The following is a 19842-nucleotide window of genomic DNA, read 5'->3' as shown; positions in this document are numbered from 1 at the left end:
TTGTCCTTGTAGGTAATGAGATAACTGCAGAAACTTTTATGGAGAAGTTGGATAATGGTGCCTTGCTCTGTCAGCTTGCAGAAACTGTACAAGAGAAATTCAAAGACAACACTGATGCTAATAAGCCTGTTAAGGTAATGCCTGCCAGAATGGTTTTTTTTACTATTCACTGTTAGTGGTCAGCCTTGATCAACAAGAGACTGCAGAATTCTGAGATTTTTAGTTGTGCCCGGATGAATCAAGATCTCATTTAATGAGCTATCACAGCATTTATTGGAAGGTTATCTGAGTCTTAATTAGGAGATGTGTGTTTTTAATTCCACTCTATGCTTACAATCCCTTTGGAAAGGCTAATTAATGTAGGCTGGAGGATTTGACTGAAGTGGGTGGTAAATGAGTGAGTCAGAAATGCCAGTTAATAAAGGAGCTGATTAATAACTTCTTTTATCAGTCTGAGATTCAGAATTTGGCAGCAAGATTGCCTACCTGACCTTTTTTTCTTTCTTTCTTTCTTTTTTTTAGCATATCACAATGACAAAAAAAGTGAAAATTAAGGATTCTGGGTTTCTGTTTTTTTTTTTTTATTTTAAATTCTACATTTTTAGGACTGTGTGTGATCTTACTAAGAGCAAAAAGGTAGGGGCTACATATGACCTGAGCCTATTACCAATGAACATGCGAACTTTGACCTGCTCTGCTTCTGATCTGGATCTTTTTATCCCTCTTAAAGCAACCTAGTGGTCCTTTGCTCCCTGCTATATATCACAGTGATGCTGGACTTAGGGCAGACATCCAGCCTGCTTAGACCCTTGTGGCTCAGAACTCCCTAGTTTAAGAGATCCACCAGCCTCAGAGTCCTTGGTAGCATCACTTTGGTTAAAGTATTAATTCATTTTGCCACATTAAGATTTGTATGCATTTTATATATTTCATCCTTTTTTATCCTTCCTCCCACCCTCTTAGGTAGGTACTTTCATTACTCTCTTTTACAGATAAGGAAACTGAGGTTGAGGGAATTCAAGTGACTTGACCAGATCCACACAGGTAGTATCTGAAGTAAGATTGAAGCTCAGGTCTTCCTGATTATGTCAGGCACCCACCCTATCTACTAAACCCCCTGGCTTTGAGCTCTCCTTCCTTTTCTCCAGATAACTGCTAGTTATTACTTTCCTCTCAACATATAAATTTATGAGAAAATTTGGAAACTAGTGCAATCATGCTTATAAAACATATTCAATATAAATTTAAATAAATATAAAAAGATGATGTTTTAAATTTATTTATTTTCACTGAAAATTTTTATTTAATTAATTAATTTAGAATATTTTTCCATGGCTACAGGATTCATAGTTTTTCCCTCCTGTCCTTTCCTCCCCCTTATAGCTCATATGCAATTCCCCTGGGTTTTACATTAATCATTGGTCAAGACCTATTTCCCTATTATTGATAATTGCACTAGAGTGATCGGTCATTTAGTCTACATCCCCAATCATATCCCCATCGAACCATGTGATCAAGCAGTTGTTTTAAATTTAAATTTTAAAATGAATAAATAACATAAACAATGAATTAAATTAAAGTAAATAATAAATGTAAATTAAATAATAAATGTAAATTAAATAAATATTTAAATTAAGTAATAAGTTTAAATTAAATAATATATTTAAATTAAATAAAATAATGTAATGAAGTAAATAAAATTAAATTCAGTAATACATTTAAATTTTAACTGAATTAAATAATAAATTTAAATTAACTAAATAAATAAAAATAAAATAAATATAATATAAAATAAAATAAATATAAAATAAATACAAAATAAAAAAATAAAAGGAATGTGATGTTATATTTTTAGACTTTTTTATAAAAGGAAACTTGTAGGAATGTATATGTAGTGCTAAAAAAATCTTAGAGACCATCTAGTTTAATCCTTTCCTTTTTCAGAAAAGGAAACAGATTCAGAAAGATCATGTGAGTTGCCCAAGAAAATAAGTAGCAGAGGCATGATTCAAACCCAGCTTATCAGACACATTCAGTGTTCTTTCTTTGATTCCACTCTTCATTAACAGAGAAGAGAAGCCAAGATGACAAAATATTTAAATTCTATTTAAAACAAAAGAAGTGGGAGAATTCACATAGATTTTGTAGTTATATTATGTAATGTTCCACAGGAGTCATTGGTTACATTTTTCAATGTGTAAAATCTAGTTTGTTTCTAAGTAGTTATTGTTATTAAAGCTTGTCTAGTCTAGTCTGACAGATACCTTGCCATAAGAAATATAAAGCCAGCCTTGAGGGTAGGCAGACCTGAGCTCGAGTCTTTCCCCTGACAATTACACTGGCTTTGTCACTTTGTGCATATTGATGCAGGCTCTTGGTGCCTTAGTCTTACTAAATCTATAGATGAAATCCCACCTAAAATCCAAGTTATTCAGATGCCTCAACAATTTATCCTCCAGTGGAATGGGCTGCCTCCGGAGAACCCAGACTCCCTTTCACAGAAATTATTTAAGCAATCTTGCAGTTGCAGTTCTGTGTTGAATTATGAAAGCTTCCCAAAGGCTTTGCCAATATAATGTCACAGAGGCAGGTCCTACACAGTTGAAACTTCTTTGAATGTGGCTTGAGAATGGACTGAGTGTCTGCCATGCAGGACCAGCCTCAATCAGTTTGGAGAGCCTCCATCCCCAGATTTGTAAATCACACATCTCTTAAAATGCTGCCACCTATCCTTACTTGCAAGCCTAGGCTCCCTGATAAAATCGCCATTCATCTTCTGTAATGCGCCATTGTTTTAAGGTCTCAAGAAGACCAAATTACCAAAAACAAGTGTCTCTTTACCTCTTCCATTCCCCATCTAGACCACATGGAGTTCAACAGTGGTTAGTCACAGGGACACATTTTCTAAAAATGCTTTGTCATTTCCCATGGTTACAGAGTCATTTATCCTGTCCTGATGTCCTTCCCAATGTCCTGGATTCGTTCCCTAGTCCCTACCTTTGATAAAAGAATATAGTTCCCAGTGCCAAGGAACTTTATGTAAGAGCTTTGGTGCAGAGAATGTAGCAGAGGAGCAAAACAACTGCAGTGGCTTGAGGCTCCTTGGGCCATCACAATGATGCCCCTGATGCCCCGGCTTCCTTGGATGGATCACTTGGTGCTAGAAAAAGAAATCCACTGGCTGACATGTGGTTTCCTGAACAGTATCTCAGGTGTTCAGACCTCTCGGGCCCTTGGCCATTGTAGATAACTCCTCTCCTATTTTGTTTTTCTCTTTTCAAAAGAATTGAGACATCAACATGGAATGAGTAATCCAAGATGAACACGAGCCCATTGATTGAAAATGCAGTTCAGTGTAAGAAAGAAGCAAGAGAGGTGAATGAGGATCTGGGATGTGGTTGCATCTCAGGATTAATTAAGGACAGGAAAAAAAAAAGAGTAGAATAAAAAAAGTAGAATTAATGAGAGTAGGGAATCTTTTCTCAAAAGTTGGTCATGATTTCAGTAAAACAAAAACTTTTGTGACTTTCTAGATCAGAAACATTTTGTGTCTTCACACCCTAAAAAGCTAAACTTGTTTTTTTTTTTAATAAATATTTGGATGATGTATCTAAAAAGACATTGGTACTCCCGAAAAAGCTCTGAACTTGTAGATAGAGTGCCTAGATTTCAATTCTGACCTTGTCACTTAATACCTGGGTAACCTTGGGCAAGTCACACCATCCCTATAGATCTCAGTTGTCTCATCTGTAAAATGAGGCTATTGAAGTAGATGAGGTCCCTTCCAGGAGCCTTCATCTATTAGTATTTTGTTTAAAGGCAATATGTTAGATCTTAGGTAGAATGACCTTCATTAAATTGTCTTACTCTGTCATTATTGCTTCATTCCTACAAGGAGCTTTCAGGTCTAAGTTACTACATTGACTGAAAGTGCCTTATGGTATAATGAAAATAAAGTTAGTTTCATATTCTTTTTGGTTTTTTCAGTTTTCTGAGGAATTTCTTTTAGGGAGAGAAAAGCACAAACATAAATATGGAAGTCTTTGCTCTTTGTGGTAATAATAGTGAGTATCACTATAGGATTTTAGTATAAAGTATATAGTAAAGTACTTTATATGTCGTATCTCTTGATCTATTTTAATCCTCACCACTATGATATTATTATTCCAATTTTACATTTGAGGAGCCAAGGAGGCTGTTATCACTCTGGGTTGGAATCTAGTGGGGTGGCTGCTAAGCAGAGCAACAACTACAACTACAACTACTACTACTACTACTACTACTACTACTACTATCACCACCAATATTTCTTCTCCTCCTCCTCCCTTCTCTTCCTCCTCCTATTACAACACACATACACACACACACACACACACACACACACACACACATACCTCTCAGCAAGTGTGACCCTAGCTCTGTGATTCATGTCACTGAATATCTTCTATTCTTTTTATCTGGAGGTTTCCATTTTACCTCCTTATTCTGGCAGCCAAATTGTACTTCCTCTGACAAATAATTAATGTGAGAAATTCAAAGCTGTATATAAATATGCAAAATAGTGAGACATGCTCAGGATGTGGAAGGCACAATTATGTATGTTGACTATGGATTAAAAACGTTGAAGATGTGAAAATGAATTCTAGAGAAATATGTTAGTAGATATTCTATCTATACATTGAATATTCTATATAATCTTTAATAATACTTTATTCCTTTCATTATATTCTAGTAGTACTAGGATAAAACAAAATATTAAGACTCTTTACTTTTTTGTTTACTCAAGAGATCAATCTTCCTCTTCCCCATTCTCCCTAAACTTCTCTACATAATGTCTTGTCCTTAATTCCCTAAACCATACTCCAACTTTGCATGAAAATGTTCCCACCAATGTATAAGCAGCTCAGTAATTCAATCAAGAAACATTTATTAAGTGCTTACTATATGCTAGCTACTATTTAAAGTACTGAGATTATATAGTGCCTGGTTGATAATGGGATTTAGTAGAATCACAGAACCTCAGAGTCAATCTAGAACCTCAGATGCCATCTGATCCATTATGAATATGAATGAGAATTTTTTCTGTAATATCTCTAATAAATGGTTATCAAACTTTTGTGTAAAGAGAGGAAGAACCAGGGAGCTGATTCTTACCAAATGGAGAGCCAACTGTTATATTTTCCTTTGGGAACTGGCAAAGGCTACAAATTAGGACTTGATTTATTATATTGTTGATTTTTAGAGTTAAGGAAGTGATAGAGAAAATGTTACTAATGTGTCTTGGACACTTTTTTTTGAGAGCCAGTTGTTAAACATACCAGAAAAAAATGTGGGAGAGCTCACCAACTCCAGAAACAGCCCATTCTACTTTGAGTACTCATATTAGGAAAATTTTGCTTATATGAAATTCTCTCTCTTATCCCTTCACAACTCCTAGTTCTTCATTCTGAAGCTAAAGCAGAATAAGACTAACCCTTTTTCTATGTGATAATTGATTGAATAATTGAAGAGAGGTATCCTTTCTTCCCACTGTCTTGTTTCCCAAGTAAAACATTCCTATTCCCTTCCATTAATTCTTGTAGCATCATTTTAAGTTTCTTTTGCCTATAATGATATGTCCTTGTGATTTTGAAATAAGAGGTAAAGAGACATATTGGCTAGAAGGTCAACTTTGGAGTGATGAAGATCTAAGCTCAGATTCCTACTTCTGATACATCACTCCAGTTCAGTTGTGTTTTTCTCAAGATGAAAGTCTATCTTCCATTCAAACTTCAGACATTTTCTCTTTCTCCTTTTCTTCCTCCTCTGTGTTTTGTCTTCTTCCCAGAGCACACCATGAACTTGTCATTCAATAAACATTTATTAAGCATATATACATTCAAATATGGCCTCAGATCCTTAGTTGTGTGACCCTGGGCAAGTCACTTAACCCCCATTGTCTAGCCCTTACCACTCTTCTGCCTTGGAACTAATATTTATTATTGATTCTAATACAGAAGTTAAGGATTTTTTAAAAAGCATGTATACATACATAGCCTTCTGAGTTTTGCCCAAAACATCCATTGCTGTGATTTCTCAGAATCTGAGTCTCCTAAAACAGAGATTATTCATGTACTAGCTGAGTCACCATGGGAAAATCATTTAACGCTGGAATTTTCCAGTTTACTCTCTAAGAACTCTAAGAGTTCATCTCTCTCCCTTAGAAGCCCTGGTTTCCTCCAAAGCTCAAATCCTGTCACTCTTTGATTTCCTGACTCCTACAAAAATTTACCTCATATATATTTTTGAATGTGTATAATATATATAATATATTTATGTTTGTTATATGAAATATACATATATGAAATAGTATATATCATATATAATATGTATGTTATATACATTTTATATACTAATTATATTAATGATATATAATTGCAAATAAATATATATGTATATAGAGAGATACACACACTTGTGTGTGTGTGTGTGTGTGTGTGTGTATCTGTTGTCTCCCTCAATAGATGATCAACTCCTTGATGGCAAGTAGTAGCTAATGTTTTCATTTGTACTCCCAGTGCCAGATATTAAGCCTCAAATAGTATAGGCACTGAAAAATGCTTGTTGATTGACACTGAGTTGCTGATTTGTTAGTAGAGGGAATTTCTACATTTCTATAAACAGTTGAAATCAGACAAATATGAGTGAGTGTGTGTATGTATGTATATATGTGGTACCTTTAAGTAATAGGCAGAGGAGCTATGATTTTGTTATTATAGACAAGCACTTACACTTTTCAATCTTTTTTTTAAATATTTTATTTGATCATTTCCAAGCATTATTCATTAAAGACATAGATCATTTTTTTTCCTCCCCCCCACCCCCCATAGCCGATGCGTAAATCCACTGGGCATTACATGTGTTCTTGCTTTGAACCCATTGCTTTGTTGATAATATTTGCACTAGAGTGTTCATTTAGAGTCTCTCCTCTGTCATGTCCCCTCAACCGCTGTATTCAGGCAGTTGCTTTTCCTCGGTGTACACTTTTCAATCTTAATACTCTTTTTCACATTCTTAAATTACTGAGACCCATAAAGAGTTTTAGTTTACATGGATTCAAATTTTCAATATGTACTATCTCAACAATTAGAACTGATAACTTAAAATAGTCATTTAAAATAAAAATAATAGACATATTACATATTAGTATGAATAATATGTCTCTCATGTCAAGTGGAGCATTTATTAAGTTCTCACTGTGTAAGGACTGGCGATACAAATGTTAGCAGAAAGAACACTCAAGAAATTTACCTTCTAATGGGGGAAGGCAACACATAAAAAGGAAGCAGGTACCCAATGTAACCTGAGCCCCAAAGTCCATTGTTATGAAAGTCTCTCCTCATTGGTAAAGATTCATGCCTTTGTGAGGATCAGACTGAACTGTCAAGAAGAGTCAGAAAAGGTCCACAGATCCACTCTCTTCAATCTCTTTGGATTCTTCTAGAGTTTCTTAAGAGTTTTTCTGGCTTTTGCTTCAAGAGAAAAAATGCCCGATTCTACTCTTTCTTTGGTGCCAAGAAGGAAAAGATATTCTGAGAAATAGCTGACATAAGGGGCTTCCATCATGTCTGTATTCTTAGCTTGCTACACTAGAAATTGAAGAATTTTGCTATGGGTGAGTCCTGGGACATTCTCTCTCTAAAGAAAGCCAGAAGAGCATACAAAAGGGACTGAAGACAAGGAATACTCTTCTTTTAAACTTTTACCAGCACCATCTCTCACATAGGCACAGAGCATTGATCTCTACCAATGAGGAGGGAATCCCGTGAAAATGTATTTTTAGGACTCTGGATATATCTGGAAAAGATAGCACACAATAGGAAGCTGAAGGGGATGAAGTGGAAGTGAAGGTGCCCAGAATTATAGAGAAAGTCTGGGAGAGTTAAGGAGTACAGCTTGGAGACGAATTAAGAAATGACTAGCCCATGGCTTCTCCTTAAAATGGAGGTTCTAAAAGGCAGTAATCCATCAGAAATAGAGGTTGAAGAAGTAGAAGGTACTTCCAGTGGATTAAATAAACTTCAAAGGAGAAGATTGTGAGGCAATGTAGAAAAAAGGCTGAGAGCACAGGCGAGCAGTCTTGAAAGGAATTTTCCACATGAAAATATAGCTATTTTTCAAAACAAAAACTTAATGAGAAGAGTGGCAGTATTTTATTTTTTCTTTTGCTCAAATCTCTTTAATATCTGACTTCAAAGAAAATATCTCAATTCTCCTATTTGCTTCTATGTTCAACCTGTTATTTTATTTGAAGTCCATGAAGAAAATCTGGCTTCACAGACTTGTAGTTGGACAAAGGAAGAGTATTTTAATAAATGAATATTATTATGAAAATAGTTTTGATCTCATGGATTCCTTGAAAGGGTCTCAGGGACCCCAGGGATCTTTACACCACAATTTGAGAACCTCTGGTATTGGGAACTCCTAGGTGGAAAAATATTACTACCTCAGGACAGCTTTTTTCTTATTTATAGTTTTAGAGAGTTGCCTTTGGGAGCCTTCATGGAATAGGGGATAGAATGATGACTTTAAAGCCAGGAAGATGTGTGTTCAAGTCCTGCTTATGACATATACTGGGTATGTAGCTCTGAGCAAGTCACTTAACTTCTCAGTATTCCTGGCAGTCCTTTAAGTACATTAATGTATATAAATTAAATATTTCCTAAAATCTTCAAACTCATTACCAGGTTTTTTAAAAAATCAAATTTTTACAATATCCATTTTTGGGGGAAATGTTAATATTGTCAATATTTTTTATTTCAAAAGTATGACTCAAGGAATAAATTATAAATTGACCTCTTCCCAGGTCAATGGCTCATTGGATGTATGTATGCATGGATGAAGGAATGAAAGAAGGAAAGAAAGTATGGTTGTTGAGTTGTGACAGAGTGAAGTGTGTATGGATTGTCTTTGGCTGAAAGATGTCAGCTAAGGATGACATTATTACTTATAATCAATTGGCTGGTTGGCTCCTAGTCCAGATATAGATCACCTCTACTATCTATCTTGTATAAATAATATCAGTAGAATTCTCATTTGACCAAATTTTTTTTTTTCTGGATTAGAATTCTTCAGCCTTTGAATAGGTAATATGGGGCACCATGGTCAAAGAGTACATCCACTCTCCTCTTTACATTCTTTTTGTTGTCTTTGTTGTTGTTGTTAGACTCATCTATTATCTTACTCTTGCCCAGACAGCACAGAGTTCCTCTCAGGGCAAAGCTTCCATTAACTTCAAAGGGCACTGGATGTTTAGATCAGGTTTGAAGGACAGAGAGCAACATGAGCAAAGGAACTACTGTTACTTAATAGAATGGCACATTATGCTCCAAGGGGAAAGTTGCTCATTCATAGCCCAATGAGAGAATTCGACCCTTGTTTCAGGAAAGAACATCCTAGGCCCATCAAGGATACCCAGTTTCCTGATCAACCCCAACCAACAAAGCTTCAGGATGTTATAGAATTTGGGAAATAAGAGAGAGAGACTAGAATTTCCTGTCCAAAATCAATAGCATAAGATATTTAAAGAATAATAAATTAAAGCTGAAATAGAAAAAAATCAGGGAATTTTTTGATACCAAAATAATTATAGAGCTCTTAAAAGGTTTCACATAAAAAAGAAACAAAATCCTAGTCCAAGTTAATTTAGCATCATCAGTACCTGTAAATTATATCTGCTCTTAGAAATTCTTAGTTCCAAAATGGATTTAGAAAAGCTATCTTTGAACTTACAGAGAACTTACATAAGCTAGATTGTGGGTCAGTTGGTAAACAAATATATTAGGTGTACTTGCTTTTTAAAGGAATCTTTTTGTGAACTGGATAACCCCTATTTTTTTCCATTTTGCAATTTTGACTTGAAGAGGTTCTGAAGACCTAGAGAATGGCAAAAGGCAAATAAACGTCTGAATTTTTTTTAAAGAGAAGACTATAGACAAGTGAACTTGAGGTTTCTTCAAAATCCTATGATATTATATTAAAGGAGTAGTTTCTGAAAATCTGGAAGAAGCATGTAGTAATGACAAGGATTCTGCATGGATTCAACAGGAACAAGTCACGTTTCACTAAACTCCTTTCCTTTTTTTGATAGGATTGCTAAACTGGTAGACCAAAGAAATGAGATAGTTATATTTTTCATAAATTTTATCTAAGTACTTGATGAAATGTCTAATGCTTTTCTTATTGGAAATGCAGACACATGTAGGTTAAATTTTTCTGCCATCAGCTGGATTTATAATGGGTTAGTTGGCTGTTTCCATTAACTGGCATTAATGGCTCAGTGCCAACATGACTCCATGTAAATATGGAAAGAAATCTTTATTGGATTGCCCCCAGGCTTCTGTGTTTGGTCTTAAGTTGCTTAGCCTTTCTATTAATTACTTGGATAAAAATATGTAAGGCAGGATAATTTAACATAAAACTCACATTAGTGCTATGATCCTATGTTTTAATCTAAATCATTAGTAAAAAAAAAACAATTTTAGATCCAGATCAAGTTCTGGGTGATGACACTAAAGACTAATTTATATTATTAATTTCTACTGTCATAAACACTGCCAATAATGACTGCTTTTCATGTGTTACCATTCAACCGATTCCAAATCCCTAGCTTATACTAGTATCTAGTTGTTTTTTTTTTTAAATCATCAAACACATAGATGACAGAAAAGAATGTTAACTAATACACTAAATGGCAGAGCTGAGATGCAAAAAGAGAGAATGTTAGTTTGGATGAACGGAGGAAATTGAGTAAGAGTAAGTGTAATGTGAGTTTTAAATCTTATACTTGGGTCCAAAATAAACTTTCAAGTACAAGATCAGGGATGGGGAGCATAGCTAGAGAAGCGTTTACTCCAAGAAAGATCTAGGGATATTAGTGGAGTGAAAGCTTAATACAATCAAAGGTAATATGGTAACCAAGAAAATGATGTGATTTTAGGCTGAATCAGAAGACAGTGTCTAGGAATAGGGGAGAGATAGCCTTGTTGTATTGTCATATATGCCATATCTAAAATATTGTGTACATTTCTGAGTATCATATTTGGAAAGGGACATTGACAAGCTGGGGAATATTCAGAGAACAACCGTGATGAAGAAGGTTATAGAGATTATCAAAGATTGATTGAAGAAGTTGGGGATGTTTAACTTAAATTAGCAAAGACTAAAAGGGAAACTTGGTAGTTATCTTTATTCACTTTAAAAGCTATTAGGTGGAAGAAAGTTTAGGATTGTTCTGCTTTCCTCTGTACTACAGAATCATTAGTAATGCATGCAAGTTACAGAGAGGCAGATTCAGTTGAAACACAAGGGAAAATTCTCAAAAATTAAAACTGTATAATTGTGGAATACCCTTTCTCTAAAGGCAGAAGATTCACATTTCCTAAAGGTCACAAAACAAGTGAATGATTCTTTGTATATGTTCTAGGTAGGATTCTTCTTCAAGAACTTAATATCCTGTGTTCCCTTTCAGCTCTGAGCTTTTGTCATTTTGTGATAGTTTAAATAATGTATAAGAAAATTGCTTTCCTGATAGTTTGTAAAGGAACTGGTTGCTTTGGGATAAGTAGGAGAGAAAAATACATTAAATTGTTTCAACTTTCAGATAGTTTTCTGGGAATATGGGTATTTATTTACTCCATTTACATTTTGAAAACTGCACTAAGTGAAACATTCTTAGGGCATAAAGCCAGAAGAGATGTCAGTGGTCTGATTCTAATATGTGCATTTAGACACACTCTTCCTAAGAGGCTTTTTTAGCAATCCTGCGGTTTTAAATTTGATCCTGAGTCTGAAATGTGTTCCCTTTCTGGCTTAGGTAAGCTTAACTTTATTGACTTTAGATCCAAGCGAACAAAGCATGATTTCCTCTAATCCTTCTCCCTGAAAGTTGGTTGACTATTTGTGATTTATAATAAGTCTGTGTTCAGAGAAACCTCTCAAGACTAATTAGCATATGTCGATATTATTGATGTTTGGTGAATGCCATCATGATATTTTAATGTGGTAATTAATGGATCTAATTTTTAAGGAGACAAATTGCTGACTAGACAAACATTCTATGTCTATTCTATATCTGTCCAAGAAATTGTGTCCTTAATGTAGGTAGGGAAATTGGATCTGTCAAAAAGATATCTCCATTTAATCCTGTTACACTGAGAGTAATATTTTGAGACCTAAAGAATTTCTCATTACATCTGTTATGACATTTCTGAAAATACCTGTTTCAAAAACATGGAATGAACTGCATCAGGAGGTAAGGGGAATCCCCTTCAAAGGAGGTCTTCAGGTAAAAACTGACTCTCCACTTGTTAGATATGATGGAGAAGAGTTCCTTGTTGACACACATATTAGACTGGGGGACTTCTGATGTCTTTTTACCTTTGTTATTCTGTGATATATCAGGTATAATAGCACTTACATATCACACTGTCACAAAACTACTCAAAAAAGATCTATAAATTGATGCCTCAGTTCTTTGGTGTTGATACTTGACTCCTGCCATATGATGAAGACTGGTTGAAGAATCTGGGAATTTTTAGCCTGAAAAAGATAACTCAAAGAAGACGTGATTTGTTTTTTACATTTTTGAAAAGGTATCCTTGGAAGTAAGATTAAACTTTATAACTTTCACCTCAAAGGGTAGAATGAGGAGGAAAAGATAGTAGCAACAAAGAGACTTTATATTGGGAAAAATTCCTCAGTCATATTAGGAATTAAGAATTATTGAGGAATTAGGAATAACTCATTCATCCTAAAGTGGAAAGGGCTCCTCTGATTGGAGTTGGCAGGTTATATATTATTGGAGTTCTTCAGATGGAGGCTGAATGACTATTTATTGAATGGATTTGGACCTAAATTTATTTTACTTCATGTTGGGAGCATGTGTTTAAATAGAAGAATGCTGAGGTCCCTTCCAATGTTAAAAAATCTGTGGCTTCCTCATGATTTTGGACAAAGAAATTTGAGATAGGTCTTTTCTTTTTCACTTTCCTATTTTATATAAACATCCCTGGGTTGCAAATTGGCTTGGAGGTAGAATGGATTTTGTAACTTTCTATGCTCTGTATTTTCCTTTCTTTCATATATAAGTATATGGAAGAGAGTTTATCTCAGTTGGTGAAAGGGACATATAAAAATGGTCAAAAGAGTCTGATAAGTAGGGATAGCATTACCCTTCTACAAAATAATACTTTCAAGGTATATAGACATAGATCTATTTTTGAGGGATATTTTTGAGCTGGTTTGAGGATGGCTCTGAGAATAGAGTACTAAAGTTGGAGGATCTGAGGAAGATCTGAATTTGATTCCTGCCTCAAACATTTACTATTTGTGTGATCTTGAGCAAATCACTCAACCTCTCTCAGCCTTGGCTTCTTCCAGTGTTAAATAGGGATAATGATTCCACTTACCTTTCACGATTGTTGTGAGACTCACATGAGATAATACACACAGGAATATGTGTACTTTTTAAATTAACATTATTGGATTTAAATAGATGAAGCAACTTTAGATCTATGCTTCTATGATCAAAGTCCCTCATCCTTACCTTCTGTTTCTCCAGCCCTTTATCTAAAAGGCATCTAGAACCCTCAAACATAATTAAAATTTAAATTTAAGTAAATTTAAGCAGTGAGCACAAGTTAATTCCTTTATATAAAAACCTAATTCATGTGTAACCCTTTTTTCTCAATGAGGACAGAAAAATGAGACATCACTCTACTGTATTTCTGCTGCAGGTAGTCTGATGATGTTCAATCCCAGAAGCACGTCACCAATGAAGGTGGGTGTTTTTATGGGAGAAGAGGCAAGTCAATGAGGTAGCTGAAACTTTTGTTCCTGGTTTTTATCATCACACCTTAACTTTGACAGTCAGTTATAGTCTATGATTTAAGCTCAGGAGGTCAGTCAGTCCATCCTCAGAAGGTGGAGGATCTGGTTTTGAGTACAGAAGATGAAGTGCCCATGAATGAATTTACATTAGAAGAAATCTGTTAAACCCAAACACTTGCCAAAATTAAATTGTAAAGCAATGGATTTACCATAACTGCCTGCATATACAAATTCTTGCTTAAGGAACTGGCATGTTTTGTAAGAGAGCTTTGAGTATTTTGGGTTACCCTCAAAGAGAATAGAATGCCAGACAAATGGAATCTAATGAGGAAAGAAGAGTACTGAGGAATTTTGTGGTTTCATTAACGTGCCTGCCTATGAACATTTGGATGGGGACAGAAATTACTATTAAGTGTTACTATGGTATTCAAGAGTGAAGTCACCTTGCAATTACTGTGAGAGCTGAAGACGTGGTTCCCTCTGAAGCTCTTTCTATTTTTTCCCTTTGTCTACTAAAAAAAATTGATGAGCGAAATATGAGTGTAGTGGTCTTAATTTTTTCTCAGGCTCCTCAATAATATTTCCCCCAATCTTCATTTAACAAGTAGATTCCAAATACAACTTCTTTAGGTCAACAAGAGGAAATCAAACTCAATTCTAGTGCTTAGAAGCTTATTAGGCTGTAAGGTCCTACTGTTTGGGTCATTTGTTGAAGACTTGTGGTCTGAGAAATCCCTCCACTAATACAGCTATCTGTATCACCACCTATCTGTGCCTTAGTAGATAAATCCTAAGGAGTTGCCTGAATAGCAGGCGACTTTCTGAGACCTAGTAGATATCTGAGGAAGAAATTGAAGTCACTTTTCCCTGACTCCAAATCCAGGACCCTATCTACTCTTCTCTAAACCCTCTATATCTAGGAATAAATAGAAATATTTCTAATGTTCATAGGAAAAATATCATTTTACTAACCAATGGAGAATTTGGAAAGGGATAAAATACAACACGAGTTTGCATTGTGGAAAATGTACTCTTTTCAGAATTTTACCTCCAAGATCACTGACCCCTGAATTTTGTGACAGTGGGGTTGTATTGAGAACATTTCAAGTTACTTAACAAAAATGGTCTGAAAAGTCCTTTGGCTCCAAATGATCATAGGTTACGAAGTAGAGGAAATCATCTAAAAAGGGGGACAGATTTCAGAATACAGTTTATAAATGTACAGCATGTTTGAACTGGCATCTTATTTTCAGGTACTAGCTACAATTTTGTACTTTGAGCTCTTTGACTTGGAGCATGAATTTTCTAAGCTACTCATAAAATTCAGAGGGCTACAGAATTAGAAAAAAACCCTCAAAAAGTCACCTAGTCATTTTATAATTTGCTGTTTATACACTGAGACCTAAAAGACATTTAGATTTATCTATGGGAACTTTGTCTTTTTATTAATATCTGTTCATATATATATATATATACACATAGATGACCGTATGCTCATGAATATGTGTGCATATATTCACGAATATATCTTTCAATGAATTTGACATGAGTGTCTGAATTAACTAGATCATCACTATTACCATATAGCTTTTGTTTTACTGTATTTCAGATTTCACTATAAATAGCTGATTTATTTTCACAATTTAACACAAAGTTAATGATATTTCATTAGGTTGCAAATCATGAACTAAAATGGAAAACACTTGTAAACCTGTTAATGAAATAATTTATGGAAAGTTCTTTGCATACCTTAAGATGTTATATATAAAGGGTAGGGATATTATTATTATATTTTAATTTTCACTACTGAAAATATTAGTGAGTGACTAAGACAGTGATGTTCAGGAAGAACTAAGTTTCTTATGGGAGCACTTTATCAGGACTTTTCTTTACCTTTATCATTCTTTATTTCTATTTACCTGTAATCTACATATAGTTTCTCTCCTCGTCCAAGAGGGCTAAGACTATTTTGTCATTTAGTTTTTGGGTACTCAAGGCTCATAATAATGAATAACAAATAGTTGCTTAGCTCAACTGGGCAAACCATCAAAGACACTGTTATTAAAAATAAAGGCAAAGGTGTTTTTAGAAAATATTTGGGATTTTATATATTTAGAGCTCTGTTTTATTACTTTTGTTGTTGTTTTTCCTACCAGAGCACAAATCCCATTTAAACAAATTATAGCTTTGTTCAAGATGCAAAACTAGACCCCTATTCTGGCAATAATTAGTAGAGTTTTAGCAGTTTAAAAAGCATTTCTCTGATGATCCAGTAAAACTAGCAACAAAATAAAACACTATTTCTGGGCTGGGAATAGTTTAGCATAGAATCAAATTAGATTCTCAAAACAACAGTACCTTTGCTTCTAGAAGGAGCATGACAATTAACCTCCCAACTCTTCCGCTCATCATCTCTGTGACTTCTCCGACTAAAACACCCTTCCTTAGCCATTACCATCTTCTATGAGTTTTCTCCTCTTAGGAGAATGTAAGTCCCCTGAGAGCAAGAACTATATAACATGTATATTTAATTTACTGATGCTTAACACGGTGCTGGATCATAGCAAACATTTAATAATTTTTTTCCCATTCATTAACTCATGTTATTTTGTTCCATTACTAAATAAATAAATGTTGTTTTGTTTTTTTTTTGTAATGAAGGTGTTAGTCTGGATATTTTTCAAAGTGTTAAGAATATCTGGATGTTGGGGGAATGGAGTGATAGGAAGCAGTGAGGGAGCTGGTCACTGACAATGTATTCCTCTGAGATGGGAAAAGTGTGTAAAGGTTCTGCTACCTGTAGAAGGTAGGAATCCCTGAAAACCAGGTGAACACAGATGTGGCAACTGACTTGGAGACTTTTCCAATGAGGTACCTGAGATCTCTCAGTAGTCCTTCAATAAATAGTTAGAGGTTCCTTGTACTAATCATTCAGGAGTTGTTTCTTTTTCATATCAATTGAATTCAATGAATATTTAATAAGTACCTTGCATATATAGGGCATTATATTAAATTATCAAAGTCTTAAAGAGGGGAAAGATTTATACCCCAATGGATATAGATTTTATTGGGGGAAGATACTGTATCCACAAATATGCTAATAGAAACTGGCTATAAATGTTACATATATTTATATATATGTATACATTTGTGTGTATATATGTGGGGATGTATATACATTCACAAAGTAATACAGTTTAATCTTTTAAAAAAAAAACCCTCACCTTCTGTCTTACTGTGTATTGATTCCAAGGCAGAAGAGTGGTAAGGGCTAGGCAATGGGGGGGGGGGAGTTAAATGACTTTCCTAGGGTCACATGGCTAAGAAGTATTTGAGACCAGATTTGAACTTAGAATCTTCTATCTCTATGCTTGGCTCTCCAACCACTGAGCCACCTCGCTGCCCCCAATATAATTTAATCTTGGAAATTAAAGTGAACTAACACCTGGGAGGATCAAGAAAAATCCTGCATGGGAGATGGCATCTGAGGCATATTCTGAGGGACTCAGGAGGGAGCACATTCCAGAGACAAAGGAATGATGTGAAAAGGTAAAGGTTGAACAGATGATCTTTTATGCATGTGTTAGGGGAAACAGTTAATAATCCATTCTAACTGGAATGGAGAGTGTGAACAGGAGTCATTTTAGATTTCCTCTTCACTTAAAAAAACTCTTAGCAATATATGCAAAAAATCAATTATATTCTTTTGAATGCATAGGGGTGATATGATTGAAAACATAAATTAAATTTGATAGTCATTTTTTAAAATCTGGAAAAAATGGGATTATGAGAGGAAAAAGCTCTTTTTTTCATATGAGATTTCATAGAAGCAGCAAAACCAAGATGATCCCTTGGGCATAGACTTGAACCTGACAGAATTTTTCCAGGATGACATCATCTATTTTACTCACACGTTCACATCCTGCTTTAAGCCAGAGGCAGACACACCAACAAGACATGATTGTAAAAAAAAATGTGTAGCTGGGGAACTGTTTTCACGAAACTTGATAGCACTAATTGTGGGCACTGCTGTTTCAAAGTAATGGCAGACATTCTATCCTATATCAACAAAAGTTGGTCTTGCCATATGGAAACCTAATTATTTCAGACTGGTCTGTTACCAGTAGAGAGACTTCAGGTCACTGAAATGCATCCCCTAATGAATATTGATATATAAAATTCTTTTTACAGAGGGGCTTTCATAAATCTTAAGGAAAGACCGTTCATAATTGATTGAGATGAGAAAAATTAGCTGCTTTTTTTTTTAAAGGCTGGTGTTCATTAGGTGATTAAAAAATGTACAAGCTCTCCTCCTTAATGCTATTTCTCTGTGTGTGTGGCCTTCAAGAAAGTGCAATGTTAGGCCAAATACATAGCAGAGTAATGGCCTAATTTTTTCTTTGGTGAGGTCATAGAGTTTTCAATATATGAGTCCTTTCAACAGCATTTTCAGATTTTTGTATCCAGACCTATGAATACTTTCTCTTGTTTCATTCAGGTAGCTTGAAAGCACCTCACACATACGTGATGAACCCATCTATTCCATTTTTATTTATATACCATTGCTGCCATTTGCATGAACCATGCTGCCCATCTAGGAGGGATCTTGTTGGTGTCATTGAAATGGATAATAAAATGGCTCAAGGAGTTTGAAAGCAAAGAAAGAGTAGGTTCAACCAAGAGTGGTTGGAAAAGAATAAACACATTGAGTGAAAATGAAGAAAGGAAACAGAAAATGGTGACCAACTAAATTGAGTTTCTTTATCCTAAGCTACATATTTCCTTCTCCAAAGTAGAATTAGGAACATCTACTACCGTATCTGTCTCAAAAAAGTATCTCAAAATAATTTATTTTGTTTATATTAGTACTGATATGCTTGTGTGCATGGGTGTATTTAAGAAATCATGAGTAAGGGGAATTTTGTGGCACAGAGCTCAGCCTGGAGTCAAGAAAACTGAGCTCAAGAACTGCTTCATACACTTACTAATAGTAGGAAAGGTGAATCACTTCTCATTTGTAAAAACAACAACAGAAATTGAAGGACTTTGACTTGATGATTATTAAGATCCCATCTAGTAATAAATATGTGATTTTACACAGATACTTTAGTGAATCAAAAATGTGATATGGTAGCCACAAAAAGTTAATTTGATCATATGGTGCATTGAGAAGTATAATATTCAGGAATTACATAATTAGGTAGCCCAAATGGATAGAGCAAAGGACCCATAGTCAGTCAGTCCAAATCTGGCTCAGATCTTTGCTAGCTCTATGGTCCTTGGCAAGTCACTTACCCCTGATTTCCTCAGTTTCTTCATCTGTAAAATGATCTGGAGAAGAATATGGCAAACCACTCCAGTATCTTTGCCAAATGGGGTCATGAAGAGTTGGACATGACTAAAATGAGTGAATAAGAACAATATCCAGGAATTAGAAAGGGAGAGTGTTATCTAATTCTGCCCCAATCACACCACATCTGGAGTATTGAGTTCTACTCCTTGTGCCACATTTTAAGAATGGCATTGAGAAGTAAAAGAATAACCAAGGAATATGGCTTAAATAATGAAAGACCTTGATTTAAGGACAAATTGAGATGGATTAAAGGAGTTTATGGTGTTTAATCTGGAGGAGAGAGGGTGACTAGGGTAGCTATTTTCAAATATTTGAAAAGTGGTCATAAGGAAGAGACTTCTTGGCTCCAGAGGAGCCAGTACAGGGAGCAATGGGTAGAAGATGCAAAAGGATAAATTTAGATTGGTTATGTTTGATAGTGTTTTAGACAAGTAAAGTCAGGGAAAGTACTATGCATTCAAGGTTTCCCAAAAGTCTTAGTTCAGTTTACTTTTGGGACACCATGGTTTTCTTAAGTTATTTGATTTTAAGCTTAAATCCACACAGAGACTTTTGGAATACTCTGAATAGGATGTCTGAATTTTACTAAAGTCTTTGACAAAATCTCTTTTGCTTTGCTT

General features: G+C 34.8%; 1 protein-coding gene across 7 annotated transcripts in view; it reads left to right on the top strand.

Annotated features, from left to right (window-relative positions):
- GAS2 (growth arrest specific 2) overlaps positions 1–19842 on the top strand; it is a 218991-nt gene that overhangs the window by 67667 nt on the left and 131482 nt on the right. For all 7 annotated transcript variants that reach the window (XM_056802009.1, XM_056802008.1, XM_056802011.1 and 4 more), the window contains one exon: positions 13–134. In XM_056802009.1, the coding sequence (XP_056657987.1) occupies positions 13–134 (122 nt within the window). The remainder of the gene's footprint in view (positions 1–12; positions 135–19842) is intronic.

The sequence above is a fragment of the Monodelphis domestica genome, chromosome 6 (assembly GCF_027887165.1).
Source record: "Monodelphis domestica isolate mMonDom1 chromosome 6, mMonDom1.pri, whole genome shotgun sequence".
Lineage (NCBI taxonomy): Eukaryota > Metazoa > Chordata > Mammalia > Didelphimorphia > Didelphidae > Monodelphis > Monodelphis domestica.
Note: the sequence above shows the minus strand (reverse complement) of the source record. Positions and strands in the feature narration are given on the sequence as shown.